This window comes from Jaculus jaculus, chromosome 8 (assembly GCF_020740685.1).
Source record: "Jaculus jaculus isolate mJacJac1 chromosome 8, mJacJac1.mat.Y.cur, whole genome shotgun sequence".
In the NCBI taxonomy this organism is placed as follows: domain Eukaryota; kingdom Metazoa; phylum Chordata; class Mammalia; order Rodentia; family Dipodidae; genus Jaculus; species Jaculus jaculus.
In genome coordinates, this window is record NC_059109.1 from 115,177,675 (window position 1) to 115,202,165 (window position 24,491).

Here is a 24,491-nt window from a genome sequence, read left to right on the forward strand (position 1 = left end):
ATATACATATATACAAAGCCGTTCATATTTCATGTGACAAAATCATCAAGTCTTCATTATAAGAGGAACAAGTATTCAAAACAACATTTTTTTTAACAACATTTCTTTAATAGAGAGCTGTCTAAAGCAAGATCAATATCAGTCTGTTTTGGTCATCTTACAGCCTATGTAATAAGTAGAAGCAATTGTGGCAAGCTAAGAAGAATAGGGAAAACTTTCATGGGCAAAAAAATAGTGGTAAAGAATCAGCTTTAAAGCTAGAAATCATGTTAGGGTTAAATAAAGTGATTTGTAGTTGAAATTTCCTATGTATGTCTTAGCCAATCTAGGAAGATCATCAGAGCTATACACCATGCCAGAGTGAGAAAGAAGCATAAAATTATCTATTTGCTATTTTAAATGTGACATGCATACTTTCAAAGAGATTAATCTCTCTTCATTGCAAGGACACAGGTGATATTGTTCACATTGTTTACTTTGTCTTTTTTTTTTTTTTTGGTTTTCAAGGTAGGGTCTCACTCTAGCCCAGAATGACCTGGAATTCACTACATAGTCTCAGGGTGCCCTTGAACTCACTGCAATTCTCCTAGCTCTGCCTCCCGAGTGCTGGACACTCTGTCATTCGTGAATGACATACATGGTCCCGAATACCTACATTCGACATGTTTCTCTTACATTAGAGATGCCCTCACACTGCACTGTTGGCACACACATGCTCTCTCAGCCTGCTTGGATCAAAGTAACCTCAACTTTACTCACAGGACTCAAAACATTTACTGTGTTTTATCTGCTTGTATTTTTATCTTCTTTATGTTATATTATTATTATAATATTGTAGGCTTTGCATGACATGTGGAGCTTTTAACATGTATCATAGAGTAAATGTGACCTAAGAGGCATGGATTCCAAGTCAAAACACATCAAAGATCTTTCCAGTAGTCTTACGCACCAATGAGAGAACTGCCCGGACACATCATTTTTAAATACTTTATGTGAATTTGAATAGTGTAGAGCACTCAGAAACCATTTTAAGTTACTCACAGGCACCAGTGTAGAATACTTTTTATGACATTTGTGGATATGAGGCGTTATTTTAAAAGCAGCTAAAAACAACAGCTACCATTTCACAAGGGCTCCTTTAATAAATTTGCCCTCGTATGTGTAGTGAAATGGAATGCAAAGAAAAGATGCAGCCTTTAGGTTTGTAATTAAGTACAGATTATCTAAGCACACAACGTGATCCCCAGGCTAGAATCTGCCCCTAACATAAATTCAATTTCCTAGCCTGCAGAACTAGCTTGTCTTCAAGCCAAAATAGCAACTTAGTCACTTGTATTGATTTTCATCCTAATTTTCTAAGAAATATTATGCCTCATTGAAATAGAGACCCTGATTTTTATCATAAAGACAACTTGTAGAGACCCTGACACATGATGTCTAGATGAAAATTATTACAGGCTGTCCCAATAGTCTAAGAACATGGCATGGGCTGAAATTCTTCCAAATAAATGATAACTTGTTATCAATTACTTATAGGGCAATCCTAAGTGTATTTTCTTTTATCACATGCACAATTTGAACCCGAAACAAGTATTAATACATGATGTTAACTTTGCAGATTTCATACCCGTGACTCAGCCTTGTAACTGTCGCTATGGCTGTCATGGCCGCCTTCTATGTTGACTACAGGCTCTGCTGCTGCCACGGACAAAACATACACATAGGTTAAGTTTGCTCAAAGGAAAGAGTAGTTCAAAAATCTTTATAGAATTAAGTAGACGATTTTAACCATGAAATCCTAGGTATGGTTTGGTGACACCCAACCCTAATGCCAGCATTCAGGAGGCAAAGGTCAAAGGTTTCTTGTGCATTCAAGGCCAGCCTAGAAATACCGAGGGAGTTCTAGGACAGCTTAGGCTACAGTGACAGCACACCTCAAAAACAAACCCACCCTCCACAGACAAAAAATGAATCAAAATGTATTACTTTCGTAAATTAGACATTCTGTTCCTGAATTTAGAAGGCATTTTTATATTTACAAACATTAAAAATATCACTGCTACAGTTTCTAGAAATAAACATGATCTGAGAAAGCAATGATTGCAAACTTCTATACATAAATTTATTATGTGAAGAACAATGAAAAACTTGAAAGATACACATTTTGAAATTATCATAGAGTCAGGTCATGTCATATTTTGCACAGCATCTTCCTCCAACAATAAAGTTGTAAGTCATATTTAATTAAATCATCAAATTTTCTTCTCATTTGAAAACAATATGACATGAAATGTTGTTTAGGCCCTACTTGCTTTACTCTGTTTAACACTCATCCTGTCACAAAGGACATAAATGGTTATTCTATTTGTGTACTTTTTTTTTGTTTTTGTTTTTCAAGGCAGGGTCTCACTCTAGCTTTGGCTGACCTGGAATTCACTATAAACTTTCAGCCTGGCCTAAAACTCACAGCGATCTTCCTACCTCTCCCTCCTGAAGGCTGGCATTAAAGGCATGTGCCACCATGCCTGGCAATATCTCTGTACTTTGTAAACATGACAACAGCAAGGTTCTAGATGCTAAGTCCCCATTCACATTGGTATTGAAAGACAATAGATATAGATACACAGAGGTCATAGGTGAAAATACTGAAATTGAGTGAGAAACCAAGCTCAGAAGCTAAATGATACCAGAAGAAATGGCAGAAAATGGTGAGGAAATTTGTAGATTTAGGAAAATTCTTCAGAATAAGGCTCCATATCTACCTATCACAGCACATTTCACTGTTTTCCAAAGGGGATGATCATAAAAGCATTCAACCGAGTTACTAATCAATATGGGCCTAACCTTTTATTTGTACATTTGAATTTCTTTGTCTTGCTTTAGTAGTAGTGTCCTGTAAATTATCAACTTCTTTCTTCTCAGAAAGAGACTCAGAAATGCGCTGCTAACATAATGAAGAAAATGGTTTCAAAAAAAATCTATTCAGAGCTATGAGTCGAATCATATTATATATTTCAACAGACCCCATTCTTCAAAATAAAACCATATTATATTTAAAATCACATTTCTTCAATCAGGTGCAGTAAAAATTTGTATTAAACTCATATTTGTTTTCTTCTTTATCCATGCAATAACCAAAGTAACTAAATTAGGTAGGTAAAAGTATAATTTTTGAATACAATGCTGTTGGGAAAGAATATCTTTTCAAGAAATAGTTTAGAATATCAAGGTGTGAATCATTTGCTGTCAAATGTAGCAGGCCATGTTTGTATTTTTTTTTAAATTTTTATTAGCATTTTCCATGATTATTAAAAAAATCCCATGGTAATTCCCTCCCTCCCCCCCCCCACTTTCCCATATTTGTATTTTTAATGTAGGCCAGGCTGACCCAGATCTCATTCTTTTTTTTTCTAAGATTTTTAATTAATTATTACAGACAGAAAGAGAGAAAGAAGGGGAGAGAGAGAGAAAAAGAGAGAGAGGTAGAGAAGTGGTACAGCATGATCCCTAGCCACTGGAACTGAACTCAAGATACATGCTCCACCACATGCATCTTTCTTACGTGGGACCTGCTGCCATGGACGAAAACATACACATAGGTTAAGTTCGCTCAAAGGAAAGAGTAGTTCAAAAATCTTTATAGAATTAAGTAAAAGATTTTAACCATGAAATCCTAGGTATGGTTTGGTCCATAGATACAGCATTTGACTTTGAAATTAATGATATATTATCTAAAACCATGAATATTGAGGCCCTGGAATTAGTCCTTAACATGAATTCAAATTTGAGACCATCACATACTTCTTATATATAAATTCAAATTAGTAAATGAGTCATCAGACTTGATTTGGGGCTCTTTTTAAAGAAAGATTTGTTATGCCTTTATATAAATGGAGGTTCACATGCTACTTACCCGTAAGTTCCTAGTAGGAACTCAGCCATCAGACTTGGTTTGGAACTTTTTTTTTTAATTTAAGGAAGAGAATGGGCACACTATAATCTTCAGCTGCTGTAAATGAACTTGAGACACATGTACCACCTTGTGCATTTGGCTTATGTGGGTCCTTTGAATTGAACCTGTATCCATTGGCTTTGCAGGCAAGTGCATTGAATGCAAACCCATCTTTCCAGCTTGTGAACTCATTTTTTAAAATGATATGTTATGACTTTATACAAGTGGAGGCTCAGATTATCAGAAAGCAAAATTGCAAAGCCACTGAAAGATGATCTGTGGCTCTAGTTGAATGCAAGCTCTGGCAACACACTATCAACATGCAATCAGATAGTAAAAAAAGTAAAATTAAAATGGCATGCATTATCTTATGAGGCCAAGACACATGCATTTATATAGGTCTACAGAAAGTATTGAAAGTGAATATACAGTATATCTTTAGTTTTAAAATTAGGATTTTCCATACCATTGGTATATCCATTTCACTGTCTCCACGACTGGCTTTCTGTATTTCTGGTGTCACAGTATGAACTTCTGATGCTTCTAGAAAAAAAGGACACTTCAAGTAAATGAATTGCCTGAAAATAATTGCACCAAAATTTAGAGAATAGAAACCTTTAATTATAGTAAAATTTTATCAATAACTTTAATTTTCAAATAATCTGACCCTTACTTGAATACATAATTCTTTGGAGTTCATTGGATTTTTTTTTGTTTAATCCAAGGAAAACTTTATTAAAGTAATAAGCATAATGTTAAATGACTCCACCTCCATCATCTCTTCTAACATATATCTTCATTTTAAAATGTTTTAATTAATCAATCACTTATTTAATTTGGAGAGAGAGAGAGTGAAGAGAGAGAGAGGAGATAGACACAATAAGAATGGACATGCCAGGACCCCAGCAAATGCAAATGAACTCCAGAGGCATGTACCCCCTTGTACATCTGGCTTATGTGGGTACTGTGGATTTGAACCTCGATGCTTTGGTTTGGCAGGTAAGTGACTTAAGCATTAAGCCATATCTCCAGCACTTCTATTAATTTTTGAACTGTAATCAAGTGACTGGTACCATCTATATCCCTGAAATGGTTCAGAAAAGAGAGTGATTACAAGGATCTCTTCATAAGCTTATCATCTCAGGTTAAATGTACAATTATCAAGATGTACATTTTGGAAACATCATAGTGACATATCATCTTACATTATTTAATGTAACATCCTTAAGACAGGAAAAAAACCAAAAGAAAAGTACTTTGTCATCAACTTTTAATCAATTCTCCCCTGTGTTTGTAAATACAGTAAAACAGAGAGTAACTTTTAGGATCCTACTCTGCCTACCAATGCCTCAGTCTCATACAAGAAAACATAATGGATTATGCTATCTTTTTTTTTTTTTTTTTTTGGTTTTTCGAGGTAGGGTCTCACTCAGGTCCTGGAATTAACTCTGTAGTCTCAGGGTGGCCTTGAACTCACGGTGATCCTCCTACCTCTGCCTCCCGAGTGCTGGGATTCAAGGCGTGCACCACCATGCCTGGCGGATTATGCTATTTTATCTTTGTTCTGCCTATAGGAGGACAGCTCTGCTCATGTTGCTAACTTTCCTTGCATCACTGTGTGAGTGGTTGAACTTCATTGGCTCAACAATTATTTATGGAGACCTTCCTAAATTCAGGCCTTGGATATTAAAAGAGCTCAATGATAGGCTTAGGAATGGCTTTCCAAGACATGACACATGGTCTGGTGGTGCACAGCATGACAACATGTGTACTCAGAATGAAAACATTCATTAAAACATCAATAGGTTGGTGCAAGTCTATAGGAGAAAATATGAAAATCAGTGGTAAAGGACATACTAGCAGCAGAATGATACTAAAGGAAAAAGCAGCAAAAGTTATGGCTGAATATGTATATTTTGACAAAACTTGTTCTGTTAAGGCTACCTAACTATCAGTGCTTACATTGTAATGCTTTCAAAATAGATTCATGATCAAAGTAGCACGAGACCAATTTCTAATCAAGTGTAATTCTTACCTTTTATTTTCGAATGTGTTGTTTGTTTTCTTTGAGTAATACTTATAGGACCATCTTCTTTCTTCTTAGAAAGAGGCTCAGAAATACTCTGTTAATAGGAAAAACAAGAGTTTCCACATCTTGTATGCATAAATACAAAGACATTCGTATTTAATATTACTAAATCAAGTCTTCATCATAAGCAAAGCAGGTATTCAAAACAACATTTCTTTAATAGAGACCTGTGTAAAGTGTTATCAAAATCAGGTCTGACATGATGCTCACCCAAGTGCAATAGTGGCATATAACCTTGGTGGGTAATGAACTGCTCTTGGATTGGCTAACATATCCACTCAGTGGAACAGAGCCCATAGCTGGAACTGGGAAACAAGACAGACTCACATCCAAATAACGAGTTTGCTCTCCAATATCAAGCTGCCACCATTCTTGGGCTACAAGAGGACCTACACCTATTAAATTCTCTCTAGGCTAATATGGTCATCCTATTTATCCAGTGCTCACTTCAATCTCCGCTGGTGAATTTGCTTCTCTTTTATCAGATGGATGTAGAACCTGAGGGAAAAAATCAGCCCATCATACCTCATCAGGGCCCTTGCTGAAATCATAGAGTAATTGGGGAAATGAGCAAGCATGCTATTTTCTTGGTGAACCTGGTACCAGCACAAGGGTGAAGGAGATAGACACAGAGGACACTCAACTCCTACCAAACTAGAGATCCAGAGACACAGAGGCTCCCAAGTCCTCATCACTGAAGTAGACCTAAAATGAACCCAATATGGTTCAGGGAAATTCACAGAAGTGTTAGAGCCACAAGTTGGGACATTACATACAGAGACATTGCCTCCTCCACATGACTGATGGCAACCCCCACAATGCACGACCAAAATCCCCAAGGGGATAAGTGTCATCATCAGTGAGGAGGATCCCTTCAGAGAGATGGACAGGAATGAGGGTAAGGATGGTATCAACATGTGCTGTTTACACAGTGAATATGTACATAACTAATAAAGACAAAAGCTCAGGTCTGTTTCTGGTCATCTTACAGCCTGTCTACCAGGAGGAAGCAACTGTGGCAAACTTAGAGAAAAAGGGAAACATTTACATGGACAGAAAATAGGGATAAAGAATCTGTTTTAAAACTAGAAATCATATTAGGTTTAATTAAAATGATATATAGTTTAGAATTACTATGCATGTCTTCAACAATCTAGAATGATCATCAAAGCTATATACCAAGGCAAGAGAGAGAGAAGCATAAGAGCATCTATCTGCTGTTTTAAATGTGACACGTTCACTTAACGATTTTTATTTATTTGAGAGCAACAGGCAGACAGAGAGACAGATAGGAAGAGAGAGAGAAAGAGAGAGAGGGGGAGGGAGATAATGTGTGTGTCAGGGAGTCCAGCCACTGTTAAGGAACTCCAGATGCATGTGCCACCTTGGCATCTGGCTTTCGCGACTATCAAAGCTATACACCAAGGCAAGAGAGAGAGAAGCCTAAGAACAACTATTTGCTGTTTTAAATGTGACATGTTCACTTTTTTTGTGATTCTAACCTTAAGTTTATATTTTCTATTTTTTACGTTCACTTTTTTAACAAGATTTTTATATATTTGAGAGCAACAGACAGAGTCAAAGAGGAAGAGAGAGAGAAAGAGAGAGAGAGTAGGAAAGAGAAAGAGGGAGAGAGAGAGAGAGAGAGGGAGAAAGGGAGAGTTGAGAGAGATAATGTATGTGCCAGGTACTCCAACCACTGCTAAGGAACTCCATGTATGTGCCACCTTGGCATCTGGCTTACGTGGCTCCTGGGGGTACTGGGGTCCTTAGGTTTCACAAACAAGCACTTAACCTCTAAGCCATGTCCTGAGCCCATGTATGTGATTAATCTCTCTTCCCTGTAAGGGCACAGCGATCCAGTTCACATTGCTTACTCTGTCATTCTTGCATTATAGACATGACCATGAGTACCTACACTCCACATGTTTCTCCTACAATATAGATGCCCTCACACATGTTAATATGTTTGGCATGTGCTCGTGTCTTCGAATGGGCTTGTACCTCACAAGTGCAAAATCTTATTCTGAATGAGAAATACAACCCTCACACTGCCCTGGTGGCACATACATGCTCTCTCAATCTTCTTGGGTAAAATCCACCTCAATTTTATTCACAGGACTCAAAAATTTTACTGTGTTTTATCTGCTTGCATATTTTATATTATCATTATAATATCATAGGATATTTATGATATATGGAGTTTTAAGGTCTATCATACAGAAGGTGTGACATAAGAGCAATGGTTTCCAACTGAAAACACATCAAAGAGCCTCACAAAGTCCTCATGCACCAATGAGAACACTGCTCACATACATCACTTTCAAGTACTTTGTGTGAATTCAAATAGTGCAGAGTACTCAGAAGCAATTGTAACTCACTCACTTTGCAATGGTGTAGGATAATTCTGATGATATTTGTGGCTATGGGGAGTTATTTAAAAAGCAACAGCCATCATGTCACAAGGGCATATTTAATAAATAGGCACGTGTAGCTGTAGCAAAATGAAATGCAAAAGAAAAGGTACAGCCTTTATGTTTGTAATGAAGGGATGAATATCTAAACACATTTCTTTTTTCTCTTTTCTCTTTTTTTTCCCCCCCAGGTAGTATCTCACTCTAGCTCAAGCTGACCTGGAATTAATCTCAGGGTGGCTTTGAACTCATGGTGATCCTTCTGCCTCCTAGGTGCTGCTAAACACAAATTTTGACCCCTAGGCAATAACCTACCCTTAACATAAATTCAATTTCCTAGCCTTCAAAACTAGCTTGCCTTGAATCCAAAATAGAAACTGAGTCACCAGACTTAATTTTCATCTTAAATTCTGAGATATATTATGCTTTGATAGAAATAGAGACCCAGATTTTTATCATGAAGACAACTTGTGGAGCCCTGGAAAGATGATTTCCTGATGTAAATTATTATAGGCTCTCTCAATAGCCTAAGAACCAGGCATGTATGAAAACTGTTCCAAATTAAATGATAACTTGCCAGTTACTTATAATGCAATCTCAAGTGAATTTTAACTTGTCACATGCATATTTTGAACCCATAACAAGTATGAATATATTAAATTGAAGATTTCATACCCGTGACTCAGCCTTGTCACTGTCACCATGGCTGTCTCGGCTGCCTTCTACTTTCATTATAGGCTCTGCTGCTGCCATACAAAAAACATACACTTAGGTAAAATTCACTCAAAGAAACAGTAACTCAAACAAAAAATCTTTATAGAATTAAGTAGAAGGTTTTAATTATAAAAATCCTAGGTTTGGTTTGGTGTTACACACCTCTAATACGAGCATTCAGGAGGAAAAGGTAAAAGAGGATCCTTGTGAGTTCAAGGCCAGCCTAGGAGTATAGAGTTTTAGGTCAGCCTTGGCTGGAGTGACACCATACCACAAAAATGAACCCAACCTCCAGAGAAGGAAAACAATAAGTAAAAATGTATTATTTTCACCAATCAGACATTCCATTGAACTGAATTTAAAGACATTTCTATATTTAGAAACCTTAAAAATATCACTGGGACAGATTGTAGAAATAAACATGATCTGAGAAAGCAATGATTGCAAACTTCCACTCAAAATTTGCCACCTCAGGCAATGAACAACATGCAAGACACACTTTTGAAAATATCATAGGGACATGTCAAGTCACATTTTGCACAGTGTCTTCCTTCAACAAGAAAGTTATGAGTCAAATGTAATTACACCATCAAAATTTCCTTCTCTTTTTCTTATTTCAAAGAAACTTGATATGAAACACTCTTTTGTGCCCCACTTGTTTTACTTTGTTTAAGATTCATCCTTCTACAAAAGACATAACTGTTCATTCTGTTTGCATACTTGTAAAAACATTTTTATTTATTTATTTGAGAGAGAGAGATACAGAAATAGGCAGGTAGAGAGAGGGGGGGGGGAAATGCATGCACCAGGTCCTCTGGCCCTGCAAATAAACTCCAGACATGTGCGCCCCTTTGTGTATCTGGCTTACATGGGTCCTGGGATGTGAACCTGGTTCCTTTGCCTTTGCAAGCAAGGCCTTAACTGCTAAGCCATCTTTCCAGCCCCCTGTTTCTGTACTTTTTAAACATGATGACAGCAAGGCTCCTACATGCTACGTCCCCATTCATGTTGGTGTGAATGGCTAATTTTCATTTTCCTCTAGAGTTATGTTATTGATGGAGATTTGCTTAATGTCAGTTACTAAAGTGGGAAAGAGCTCAGTGTGAGGTTTAGGAATGGCATGCAAACACTGTCCATGACATGATGTGCATGATGGTATGCAGCATTTTGTGCACTCTGCGTGGAAGCATGTAAGACAATAGGTATAGATACACAGAAGTCGATAGGTGAGAATACAGAAATTGAGTGAGAAATCATGCTCAGAAGCTGAATGATACCAGAAGGAAGAAAATGGTGAGAAAGTTTGTAGATTTAGGACAATTCTGCTGGATAAGGTTATACATCTACCAATCACAGGACATTTCCCTATTTTCCAAAGGGAATGGTCATCATTAAAGCACTCAACATGGTTCCTAATCAAGATGGTCTGACCTTTTATTTGTACATTTGCCATTCGTTGTCCTGCTTTAGTAGTGGTGCCAGGTACATTATCAACTTCTTTCTTCTCAGGAAGAGACTCAGGGATACGCTGCTAACATAATTTAGAAAAGTATTTTACAAACTCTATCCAGAGGTTCAAGTACATGTATATTATATATTTCAAAAGCATCCCAATCTTCAGAGTAAAAGAAACAAGTATTGGAATTCACTTTTCTTCAATAGGGTGCTGTAAAAATAGGGATCAAAATCTTATCTACTTTCTGCCTTCTCCAGACAATATCCAGAGATATAACTGAGGGAGGTAAAGGCAATTTTTCAATACAATGCTGTTGGGAAATGTTCCCAATAAATAGTTTAGAATAACAAAATTACATTGTTTGCACCCCAATGTAGCAGGCTATTTTTTATAATTTTACTGTAGCCCAGGCTGACTTGGATCTCATTCTGTGGATCCAGACTGGCCTCAATCCCAGACATCGCTTCCTTCCTCTGTCTCCCAATTGCTGGGATTAAAGGCATGCAGCACCGCACCCAATTAAGAACTCTTTGTTAAAACTGTATTGCAATGACCCCATGAGTGTAGGGAATACATAAATACTTTAGAAATACTTTAGAATATCAAAGTTTACACTGTTTTCTTTCAAATTTAGCAGGTTACATTTGTAATTTTACCATAGCACAAGCTGACCAGCATCTCATTTTTTCAATTGGCCTCAAGCCCAGACCTCTCCTTTCTCTGCCTCCCCATTGCTGGGAATAAGGCATGCAGCACCATACTCAATTCGGAACTGTTTGTTAAAAACTCATTGCAATGACCTCATTAAAGTAGTAGATACATAAAAATACACATTCTCGTGGAGTGGGGACAGACCAGAGTGAACTAGAATCAACAAGGAAAGATTCAGCCTTTGAGTTTGGAATTAATCACTGATTATACAAAAACATCAAGTTTGAGCACTGTGAACATTGACCAATTCACCTGAAATCCAGACCATCACATGCTACTTACCCATAATAGTCTAGTAGGAGCTCAGTTATTGGACTTGGTTTTGAACTGATTCCTTTTTTTTTTTTTTTTTTTTTTTTTTTTTTTTTTTGAGGTAGGGTCTCACTCTAGCCCAGGCTGACCTGGAATTCACTATGGAGTCTCAGGGTGGCCTCGAACTCATGGTGATCCTCCTACCTCAGCCTCCCAAGTGCTGGGATTAAAGGCGTGCACCACCATGCCTGGCTGAACTGATTTCTTAATGATACCTTATGCCTTTAAACAAATGGAGGCTCAGAATATCAGAAAGCAAAATTGCAAAGCCACTGAAAGATGATCTGTGGCTGTCGTTGGATGCAAGCTTTCACAACACACTACCAGCGTGCAATCAGACACATATGTCCAAAAGTAAAACTAGAGTGGCATGCATTACCTTATGAGGTCAACAGAAGTCCATTCAAATAGGTCTACAGTAAATTTGGAAAGTGAACATGCAATATATATGCAGTTTTGAAATTTGAATACTCTTACCATTAGTAGGTCCATTTTGCTGTCTCTATGGCTGGTTTTCTGTATTTCCGGTTTTGCAGTATCATCTGCTGATGGTTCTAGAAAAAAAATTGCCACTTCAATTAAATGAATTGCATGAAAATAACTGTACTGGAAAATTTAGGGTATAGAAACTATTTATTATAGTAAAATTTGTATTAATAACTTTGATTTTCACATAATCTGAACCTTACATGTATATGTAATTCTTTTGAGATTTTTAAAATTTTGAACCTTGGGGCTGGAGAGATGGCTTAGCGGTTAAGCGCTTGCCTGTGAAGCCTAAGGACCCCTGTTCGAGGCTCGATTTCCCAGGACCCACGTTAGCCAGATGCACAAGAGGGCGCACGCATCTGGAGTTCGTTTGCAGTGGCTGGAAGCCCTGGCGCGCCCATTCTCTCTCTATCTGCCACTTTCTCTCTCTGTCTGTCACTCTCAAATAAATAAATAAAAGTCAAAATTTTGAACCTTACACATGTGACTTGTACCATCTCTAGCCTTGAAATATCTCAGAAAAAGAATATTTACAAGGATCTCTCTATAAGCTCATCAGCTCAGGTTAAATGTACAATCCCCCAAGATAACTATCAGTGCTTACATTGTAAGGTTTTCAAAATGGTTTTATGGTAAAAGTAGTATGAAACCAATTTTTAACCCAGTATAATTCTTACCTTTTATTTGTGAATGTGTTGGATGTTTTGGTCTTTGAGCAACATTTATATGACCATCTTCTTTCTTGCTAGAATGAGGCTCAGAAATACTCTGTTAATAGGAAAATTAAGAGTTTCCATTTCTCGTATACATATATAAAAGACATTCATATTTATGTTACAAAATCATCAGGTCTTCATTGTAAGAGGAGCAAGTATTCAAAACAACATTTCCTTAATAGAGACCTATCTAAAGGGTTATTAAAAGCAAGTCTGTTTCTAGTCATCTTACAGCCTATGTAACCAGTGGAAGCAACTGTGGCAAGCTAAGATAAATATGGAAAACTTTCATGGGCAAAATATTAGTGGTAAAGAATCATCTTTAGGGCTGGAGAGTTGGCTTAGCGGTTAAGTGCTTGCCTGTGAAGCCTAAGGACCCTGGTTCGAGGCTCGGTTCCCCAGGTCCCACGTTAGCCAGATGCACAAGGGGGCACACGCATCTGGAGTTTGTTTGCAGAGGCTGGAAGCCCTGGCGTGCCCATTCTCTCTCTCTCCCTCTATCTGTCTTTCTCTCTGTGTCTGTCGCTCTCAAATAAATAAATAAATAATTTTAAAAAAAGAATCAGCTTTAAAAGCTAGAAATCATGTTAGGGTTAAATAAAATGATCTGTAGTTGAGATTTCCTATGCATGTCTTAGCCAATCTAGGAAGATCATCAGAGCTATACACCATGCCAGAGTGAGAAAGAAGCATAAAGTTATCTATTTGCTATTTTAAATGTGACATGTATACTTTCAAAGAGATTAATCTCTCTTCATTGCAAGGACACATGTGATATTGTTCACATTGTTTACTTTGTCATTCTTTTTTTTTTTTTTTTTTTTTTCCAGATAGGGTCTCACTCTAGCCCAGACTGACCTGGAATTCACTATATAGTCTCAGGGTGCCCTTGAACTCATGGCAATCCTCCTAGCTCTGCCTCTTAATTGCTGGGATACTCTGTCATTCTTGAATGACATACATGATCCTGAATACATATATTCAACATGTTTCTTTTACATTGGAGAAGCCCTCACACTGCACTGTGGCACATACATGCTCTCTTAGCCTGCTCGATAAAAGTAACCTCAACTTTATTCACAGGACTCAAAACATTTACTGTGTTTTATCTGCTTGCATATCTTATACTATCATTATAGTATCATAGGCTTTGCATGATATATGGAGCTTTTAACGTGCATCATAGAGAAAATGTGACCTAAGAGGCATGGATTCCAAGTCAAAACACATCAGAGATCTTTACAATGGCCTCACACACCAATGAAAGAACTGCCCAGACTCATCACTTTTAAGTACTTTATGTGAATTCAAATAGTGTTGAGTATTCAGAAGCCCACAGGCATCAGTGTAGAATACTTCTTATGATATTTGTGGATATGGGGAATTATTTTAAAAGCAACTAAAAACAACAGCTACCATTTCACGAGGGCTTGTTTAATAAATTTGCCCTATGTGTAGTGAAATGGAAGGCAAAGAAAAGATGCAGCCTTTAGGTTTTTAATTAAGGACTGATGATCTAAGCACACAATGTGACCCACAGGCTAGAATCTGTCCTTAACATAAGTTCAATTTCCTAGCCTGCAGAACTAGCTTGCCTTCAAACCAAAATAGAAGCTTAGTCACCAGACTTGATTTTCACTCTAATTTTCTGAGAAATATTATGCTTTTATAGAACTAGAGACCCTGAATTTTATCATAAAGACAACTTCTGGAGCCCCTGACACATAATGTGTAGATGTAAATTATTATAGGCTCTTTCAATAGTCTAATATCATGGCATGAGCTGAAATTCTTCCAACTAAATGATAACTTGATATCAATTACCTGTAGGTCAATCTCAAGTGTATTTGCATTTATCAAATTACATTTTTAACCCCAAAAAATATTATTACATGCTGTTAAATCTGCAGATGTCATACCCGTGACTCAGCCTTGTAACTGTCGCTATGGTTGTCGCGACCGCCTTCTATTTTCACTACAGGCTCTGCTGCTGCCATAGACAGAAACATACATATAGGTAAAATTCGCTCAAAGGAAACTGTAGTTCAAAAATCTTTATAGAATTAAGTAGGATATTTTAATTATAAAATCCTAAGTATGGTTTCTTGACACAAACTACTAATACCAACATCCAGGAGGCAGAGGTCAAAGGTTTCTTGTGCATTCAAGGCCAGCCTAGAAGTATTTGTTCTAGGACAGCTTAGGCTACAGTGACAGCACACCTCAAAAACAAACCACCCTCCACAGGACATAAATGAATGAAACTGTATTACTTTCATAAATCAAACATTCCATTCAACTGAATTTAGAAGACACTTTTATATTTACAAACATTAAAAATATCACTTCTGCAGACTCTAGAAATAAACATGATCTGAGAAAGCAATGATTGCAAACTTCCATACTCAAATTTAGCACGTGAGGACCAATGAAAAACATGAAAGATACCCATTTTAAAATTATCATAGAGTCATGTCATGTCATATTTTACATAGTATCTTCCTCCAACATTAAGTTATAAGTCATATCTAATTAAATTGTCAAATTTTCTGTCATTTTTTTTTCTCATTTCAAAGCAACATGACATGAAATGCTGTTTTGTGCCCCACTAGCTTTACACTGTTTAAGACTCATGTTGCCACAAACGACATAAGTGGTTGTTCTGTTTGTGTACTTCTTTTTTGGTTTTTCAAGGTGGGTTCTCACTGTAACTTAGGCTGACCTGGAATTCTCTATATAGTCTCAGAGTGGTCTTGAACTCATAGCAATCCTCCTACCTCTGCCTTCTGAGTGCTGGCATTAAAGGCGTGCACCACCATGCCTTGTAATTTTTGTGTACTTTTTAAACTTGACAACAGTGAGGTTCCTAGATGCTAGGTCCCCATTCATGTTGGTATTCATGTTGGTATATTGTAAGACAATATGTATAGATACATAGAGTTCATAGGTGAAAATACAAAAATTGAGTGAGAAACCCAACTCAGAAGCTGAATGATACCAGAAGAAATGGAAGAAAATGGTGAGGAAATTTGTAGATTTAGGAAAATTCTGCTGGATAAGGCTCCATATCACAGGATATTTCACTGTTTTCCAAAGGGAATGATCATAAAGGCATTCAACCGAGTTACTGATCAATATGATTCTAACCTTTTATTTGTACATTTGACATTCCTTGTCTTGCTTTAGTAGTAGTGTCCTGTAAATTATCAACTTCTTTCTTCTTAGAAAGAGACTCCGAAATACGCTGCTAACATAATGAAGAAAACAGTTTCAAAAAACAATCTATTCCCCGCCCGCGCGCCCAACGCTCCCTACCCACACGCGGTAGGCGCGCTCCAAGCGCCCCGGGCGCCCAGGTGTGCCCTGCGGGCCCCCCCCCCGCCCCCCGCGTGCTCCGAGACCCCCGCGCCCCACCCCCGCGCTCCTCGAGCCCCCGCCCCCGTGCGCCCCACCCCCGCCACGTGTCCAGAGTGTCCCCCAGTGTCCTGCAGCGTCCCCCAGCGTCCCACACTGCACCTTACCTCAGCGTGCTCCACACCCCCTGCAAGACCCCCTAATCCCTTGACCCCCCTCCCCCGCGCGACCCGCTCCTCCCCCCCCCCGCCCCACGAGTCCAAAGCACCCCAGGCTTCCCGCAGCGTCCTGCGCCCCCCGCCCCCGCGCCCAGCCCCGGGCTCCTAGCCGTCCACCCTCCCCATGAGCTCTGCGCCCCCACCCCCACGCGCCCCGGAGCATCCGCGCCCTGAGCCCCTTGTGCCCTGAAGCGCTCCCTGCCCCCCCCGCACCCCGCCCCGGCATCTCCTGCCACCCACCCCGCAGGCCCCTTGTCCCCCCACCGCACGGGGCCGGGCGCCCCCGTAGTCCCGAGCGCACCCCTGCATGCCCAGGCGTGCCCCATACCCCCTGTGCCCCACCCCCACGCGTCCTGCGCCCCGGGGTGCCTCAGCGTACCCCGCCCCCCCCCACGTCCCGCGCCCCACGCGCGACCCCCTCAACCCCCCGCAAGCCTCCCCCCCCCCGCGCGCATCCAGAGCACCCTGCGGTGTCCCTTGGCATCCCGCACCACGGTGTGCCCCGCGCCCCCTCCCCCCACGCGTGCCCCACGCACCCCCCACGTGCCCTGTGCCCCTAGCCCCCGCGCCTCCCCACAAGCTCATCCGCACACCCCTGTGCACCCCTTGACCCCCCGCGCACCCCGCGCTCCCCCCCACGCCCCCCAGGTGCCCCGCACCCTGCACCGCCCTGCACAACCCCCCTGCACAACCCCCCTGCATGTGCAACCCCCCCCCACACCAACAGCGCGCCCCTTGCCCCCTAACTGATCAGAGCGCCCCACGCCCTCCGCCCCTCCAGGGCACCCCACCCCGTACCCCCTGTGCCCTGCCACCTCCCGCACACCCCACCCTGATTGCCCGGTGCCCCGGCGCACCCCGATCCCCCCCGCCACGCGCCTCACTCGCTCCATACACATCATTGCACCTCTCGCCCCCTTCTGCCCACCCGCACACGCACCCTCTGCACATCCCGCATAGCTGTGTTCTGATTGGGCACCCACCAGTCACACCTGCCAGCCTGCTGCACTGAAGCTGAGACCTCCTACCTCGCCCTTGTTCTCTGATCCTGCGAGTAGACCAGCCACGTGGTGCTCGGTTCGCAGGCCTGTGGGGGCCACCCCTGACGTGAATAGGTGGCTGCCAGATCCCCTGCTGCTGTGCTCACATCACTTGCCGCCGGTCAGCTTCTGCTGTGTCCTGATTACGTACCCACATCATCTGCCTCTGCACTACAATTGCATGTGCAGCGGGCCCACCCCACAGCAAGAGCCACATAAGTTCACACTGAGTCACTAGCACCAGCGCAGCTGCCATCCCCTACCTGTACATCGCCACCCAGCCCCCACTCCCCTGAGGCGGAAGAGCACAGACTGTTTACAGACCCCAGTGTACCCAGCCAGAATCTAGGCACCTACAGGGCTTGCTACCTCAGTCCCCTTTCAAGCTCAAAGGCAGGCAGCTTAGGTGCATTACTGGGTGAGAATTCAGGCAACTTTGGTGCCCCTGCCAGGCTATAGGTAGGCAGCTTTAGCAAGACTGAGCAAAAACCCAGGCTGCTTACAACTGCCCCAGGCTACCTTGGATTCGCATTAAGCTAGATCCCAGGCTGCTCCACCCACCTACCTGCCCATACACTGACATGGGTAGACCACAGCGCAAAAGAAATAACACGGAAAATAAAATGGAAGAAAATCCAGACAGATCACCCATTCCAACAAGGATCACAACTAACCAAAACATAGAAGAGTGTTTAGGATCAGAACATCATGTGGAAGCAATGAACAATGCAACCCTGACCAAACTACTGCTAGAACTCTCAGGAAATCTACAAAGGATAGATAATCGTATAGATGCTACCATCACTAAGCTAGAGCAATATGATAAGACACTGGAAGGAATTCAAAGGGAGCTAAGAGAATTGAGGGAGAGTGAAAAAAAAGAGGATCTTAAAAATCAGCTGGCCACACTAAATGAAAACATAGAGAAATGTAAGGATGATTTCCAAGAATCAGCAAGAAAATCAGAAAATGAGACAAAAAGGGAGCTGGACAAAGTGATGGAAGTGATACATAGGAAAGTAGTAGAAAATGCAAACTTAATTGAACAAGTCCAAAACTCACTAGAGGCTCTCAAGAATAGAGTCAGCGAAGTGGAAGATAGAAATTCCGATCTGGAAGACAGGATGGAAGAAACAGTTCGAGAGTCCAAAAATTTCAGTAAGTTCAAAAGTTCCTGTGAACAGAACATGAGAGAATTGTGGGATACACTTAAACGTCCTAATATCAGAATCATTGGAATACCAGAAGGAGAAGAATTTCAGACCAAAGGCATGGAGAACTTATTTAACACAATAATTGAAGAAAACTTCCCCCGTCTCTTAAAAGAAAGGCCCATCAAGATTCAAGAAGCAAACAGAACTCCTAACCGACTAGACCAAAGGAGAAACTCCCCAAGGCATATTATCATTAAGACTCTAAACATTGACACCAAGGAAAAAATCCTAAAAGCAGCTAGGGAAAAACAGCACACCACTTTCAAAGGAAACCCCATCAGAATTACTTCAGACTTCTCAATGGAAACCCTGAAAGCTAGAAGGGCCTGGAATGAAACTCTCCAAACTCTAAGAAACTATGGCTTTCAACCCAAACTACTCTACCCGGCAAAAGTCTCCCTTATAATAGATGGTGAAAGGAAAACTTTCCATGACAAAACTCAGCTCTACAATTATATGAACACAAAACCAAACCTACAGAAAGTAATCCAGGAAATTCTCCACAGAGAAGAAACAAATAACCAAACACAAATCCCTACAAGAAGAAGATCACAGCGACCAAACCTAGAGTAGATAGAAAAAAAAAAAAAAATTAAATTCCATGAAAATGGCAACACACCTCTACCACCACAACATGACAGGGATCAAATCAAATCTCACAGTCATCACCCTAAACATTAATGGCCTTAATTCACCCATCAAGAGACACAGGCTAACAGGATGGATCAAAAAATTGGACCCCTCAATCTGCTGCCTTCAAGAAACCCACCTTACCACTAAAGACAGAAACCTCCTCAGGGTGAAAGGGTGGAAAACAATATTCCAAGCAAATGGGAATAAGAAACAAGCAGGTGTAGCTATATTAATATCAGATAAAGTTGACTTCAAACCAAAAACAATCAAAAAAGACAAAGAAGGCTACTTCCTACTTGTAAAGGGAACAATCCATCAAGAGGATATTACAATCATAAATCTGTATGCACCAAACACAGGGGCACCGCAGTTCATAAAACAAAACCTACTTGACAATAAAACAGAAATAACCACCAACACCATCATAGCTGGGGACTTTAACACACCATTATCAGTAATAGACAGATCATCCAAAGAGAAGCTCAACAAGGAAATAAGAGAGCTCAACAAAACCATAGAGCACTTAGACCTAACAGACATCTACAGAACTTTCCATCCCAAATCCACAGACTACACATTCTTCTCAGCAGCCCATGGAGCATTCTCTAAAATAGACCATATACTGAGTCACAAAGATAGCCTCCACATATTTAGGAAAATCGACATAATTCCCTGCATGATATCAGATCATAATGCTATAGTCCTAGAAATCAACAACAAAAAAACCAACAAGAGCCCCAACGGCAACTGGAAACTGAATAGCACACTCTTAAACAATAAATGGATAGTGGATGAAATAAAAAATGAAATTGCAAAATTCCTGGAATTGAATGACAATGAGAACACATCATACCAAAACTTGTGGGACACAATGAAGGCAGTCCTCAGGGGAAAATTCATAGCACTCAATGCCTTCATAAAGAAGACAGAAAGATCCCAAATCAATAGCCTAACCATCCACCTAAAGGCATTGGAAAAACAAGAAAAATCCAACCCAAAGAGCTCCAGAAGGAAAGAAATAATTAAAATCAGAGCAGAAATTAACGAATTGGAAACCAAGGAAACAATTAAGGCAATTGACAAAACAAAGAGCTGGTTCTTTGAAAAAATAAACAAGATCGACAAACCTCTGGCCAATTTGATCAAGCAAAAAAAAGAGAGACTCCAAATTAACAAAATTCAAAATGAAAAAGGAGAGATCACAACAGACATCAGTGAAATTGGCAGAATCATCAGGACTTATTTCAAAAACCTCTACTCCACAAAACTGGAAAATGTGGAGGAGATGGATAAATTCCTGGATGCATATCATCTACCAAAGCTAAACTCAGAGCAGATCAACCTCCTCAATGAACCCATCACGCTCAGGGAGATTGAAAAAGTAATAAAAAACCTCCCAAAAAAGAAGAGTCCAGGACCAGATGGATTCCCAGCCGAATTTTATCAAACCTTCATGGAAGAACTCAAACCAATCTTCCTAAAACTGTGCCACACAATTGAAGAACAGGGAAAACTACCCAACTCCTTCTATGAAGCGAGTATCACCCTAATCCCAAAACCAGGCAGAGATGCCACAAGAAAAGAAAACTATCGGCCTATTTCCCTAATGAACATAGACGCAAAGATCCTCAACAAAATTCTTGCAAACCGAATCCAACAACACATCAAAAGCATTATCCACCTTGACCAAGTGGGATTTATCCCAGGAACACAAGGGTGGTTCAACATACGAAAATCTGTCAATGTAATACACCACATCAACAAGCTTAAACATAAAAATCACATGATCATTTCGATAGATGCAGAAAAGGCCTTCGACAAGATACAACATCACTTCATGATCAAAACGTTGGAGAGAATTGGCATGGCCGGTTCACATCTTAATATAATAAAGGCAATATACAAAGCTCCAAAGGCCCAAATAATACTTAATGGAGAGAGACTGGAGGAATTCCCATTGAGATCAGGAACAAGACAGGGATGTCCTCTCTCACCTCTGCTTTTCAATATAGTTCTGGAAGTCCTAGCCCAAGCAATAAGGCAGGAGAAGGAAATAAAAGGGATACAATTTGGAAAGGAAGAAGTTAAGTTAGCGCTATTCGCCGATGACATGATTGTATATGTAAGAGACCCGAGAGATTCCATCCCAAAACTCCTGAAGGTGATTAACTCCTATAGCAAAGTAGCAGGATACAAAATCAATGCACAAAAATCGGAAGCATTTCTGTATGCAAGTGACAAAGACACAGAAAAAGAAATAAAGGACATAGTCCCATTTTCAATAGCAACAAAAAAAATAAAATACCTTGGAATAACGTTAACCAAGGAAGTAAAAGATCTATACAACGAAAATATAAAAACTCTCAAAAAAGAAATTGAGGAGGACTTGAAACGATGGAAAGACCTCCCATGCTCCTGGATAGGCAGAATTATCATTGTGAAGATGACAATCCTACCAAAGGCAATATATAGATTTAACGCAATTCCAATTAAAATCCCTACAGTGTTCTTCACAGACATAGAAAAAATGATCTCAAATTTCATATGGAAAGGCAGAAGGCCTCGCATATCCAAACATATCCTCAGCAAAAGAAATACCTCTGGTGGCATCACCATACCCGATATAAAGGTATACTACAAAGCCATAGTAATAAAAACAGCATGGTACTGGCATAAAAACAGGAGTATAGACCAATGGAATAGACTTGAGGACCCGGATTTTGGGCCAAGCAACTATAGCTACTTGATATTCGACAAAGGCCCAAACAATATAGACTGGAAAAAAGATAGCATCTTCAACAAATGGTGCTGGACAACCTGGATAACCACATGCAGGAAACTAAAACTTGATCCACACATCTCACCATGCACAATACTCAAATCCAAATGGATCAAAGACCTCAACATAAGACCAGAAACTCGAAAACTACTGGAAGAAAATTTAGGAAGTACTTTCCATGATATAGGAATGGAAAAAGACTTCCTGAATAAAACCCCAGTGGCTCAAGTTCTTAAACAGTCACTCAACCATTGGGATCATATGAAGCTGAAGAGTTTCTTTACAGACAAGCATATAATAAGCAAAGCCAATAGAATACCCACAGAATGGGAGAGAATATTTGCAGGTTATCCAACTGATAGAGGCCTTATCTCTAGAATTTACAAAGAACTCAAAAGTCTAAACAATAAGAAGACAAATACCCCACTCACAAAATGGGGCACAGAGTTAAACAGGCAATTCACAGAGGAAGAGATACAAATGGCAAACACACACCTAAGAAAATGTTCATCATCCCTAATCATCAGAGAAATGCAAATTAAAACAACTATGAGATTCCACCTTACCCCAATAAGGATGGCCAGCATCAAAAGGTCAAATGAAAATAAATGCTGGCGAGGATGTGGAGAAGCAGGGACACTCATTCACTGTTGGTGGGAATGCAGGATGGTACAACCACTTTGGAAAGCAATATGGAGACTCCTGAAAAAGCTGACTATAGAAATACCAACAGACCCAGTTATACCATTACTGGGCATCTACCCTAAAACCTTCAAACCAAAAGCCAGAGAGATTTGCTCAACCATGTTTGTAGCAGCTCAATTCGTAATAGCTAAAAGCTGGAATCAACCCAGATGTCCATCATTAGAAGAATGGATAACAAAGATGTGGTATATCTACACAATGGAATTCTATACAGCAGTAAGAAAAAACGACATAAAGAAATTTGAGGAAAAATGGTTGAACCTGGAACAGATCATTCTCAGCGAACTTACCCAATCACAGAAAAAAAATCGACACATAGTCTCACTCATCTGCAACACCTAAACTGAATCTGCCCAAGATGCCTTACATACCCAGCAAGCACCTCATGGACTAGACAATAAGATGGATGGGAGGGAGGGGAGGGAATCAAAGGGTGGAAAACAGTAATTCGGACCCAAAGGGCAATGGTACCATAAAATTCTACTTCCTAAAAGACAGACCAAATGGCTGCACCTTCACTAGACCCTTACAGGAAACACCTGAACCACAAGACACTGGAGAGGGTAGGATCAAGACTGACCTAAATCTCCTACATCTTCCCTCCCTCCCTCTCCCCCTCTCCCCTCTATCTCTCTCCTCTCTAACTCTTGTATATTAGTTATCTTTTTCCTCAATTTCTTAGTGGACACTGACCTGTAACCCCCACTTCCAGCTTGGGCCTACCATCCACAATGAGCTTTTGATCAGAGAAACCTACAAGGTTTCCCAAAACAATGACAGACTTCTGTCAGAGTACTTGATGACCCACCAAAGGCCAGTGACAAGACCCTATTGCTGAAGAATCCATACACAGCTGACGCGTAAAATGGAATGACATGGCTGGAAGCCAGAAGAGAGTCAGTCCCCAGACAGTCAGCGTGTCTAGTGCCACAAGGCGCGACATAGGCGACTGGGGGAAATGTCCAAGATCTGTCCAAGCAACACATTGTTTAACCTAATTAGCAACAAATAACCGGATGTGATGCCCACACAAGTGCAATAGTGGTACACAGCCATGGTGAGGAATCAATTGCTCTTGATTAGGCTAACTGATCCACTCAGTGGTACTAGACCCTTAGCTGGAGCTGGGAAACAAGTCAGAACCATACCCAAACACAAGCCCACTCTATAATATCAAGCCACCATCAATCACGGGGTATAAGAGGGCCTACACCTATCAAACTGTCTATCAAAAAAGTAAGTGTTATCTTAATTTTCCGGGTGCTAACTTACTCTCCATTGGAGAATCTGCTTCTCTTTTCCAGATAGATGCAGATCCCAAGAAGAGAGCTGCCCCAACATACCTCAAAAGGGGCCCGACTGAAACTAAGGACAACTGGCGAAATAAGCAAGGGTGATGCTTTCCTGTGAACCAGATACCAGCACAAAGGGGAAGGAGATCAATGCAGAGAAAAATTAACTCCTACCAAATCAGAGAGCCAAAGCCTCAGAGGCCCCCAACACCTCAGCACTGAAGCAGACCAAAAATGAACCCAACATGGCTCAGGGAAATCTTGCGGAAGAGGGGGCGGAAAGAATGTCAGAGTTACATGTTGGGTCATGATTTGCAGAGACATTTATCATACTAATAACTGGGGGCTAACTCCACAATGCACGACCCATTTTCATTAACAAGGAGGGTCTAATGGGAGGGGG

The 24,491-nt window shown here is 40.4% G+C and overlaps 1 protein-coding gene across 1 annotated transcript in view; it reads right to left on the reverse strand.

Annotated features, from left to right (window-relative positions):
* Window positions 1-24,491, reverse strand: part of LOC123462893 — a 65,312-nt gene that overhangs the window by 34,218 nt on the left and 6,603 nt on the right. The window contains exons 5-14 of the mRNA XM_045157061.1: window positions 16,001-16,100; window positions 14,773-14,843; window positions 12,815-12,905; window positions 12,126-12,202; window positions 10,601-10,700; window positions 9,131-9,201; window positions 5,988-6,075; window positions 4,419-4,495; window positions 2,845-2,944; window positions 1,628-1,698 (exon numbers count right to left, since the gene is read on the reverse strand). Coding sequence (XP_045012996.1) covers window positions 1,628-1,698; window positions 2,845-2,944; window positions 4,419-4,495; window positions 5,988-6,075; window positions 9,131-9,201; window positions 10,601-10,700; window positions 12,126-12,202; window positions 12,815-12,905; window positions 14,773-14,843; window positions 16,001-16,100 — 846 coding nt within the window. The remainder of the gene's footprint in view (window positions 1-1,627; window positions 1,699-2,844; window positions 2,945-4,418; window positions 4,496-5,987; window positions 6,076-9,130; window positions 9,202-10,600; window positions 10,701-12,125; window positions 12,203-12,814; window positions 12,906-14,772; window positions 14,844-16,000; window positions 16,101-24,491) is intronic.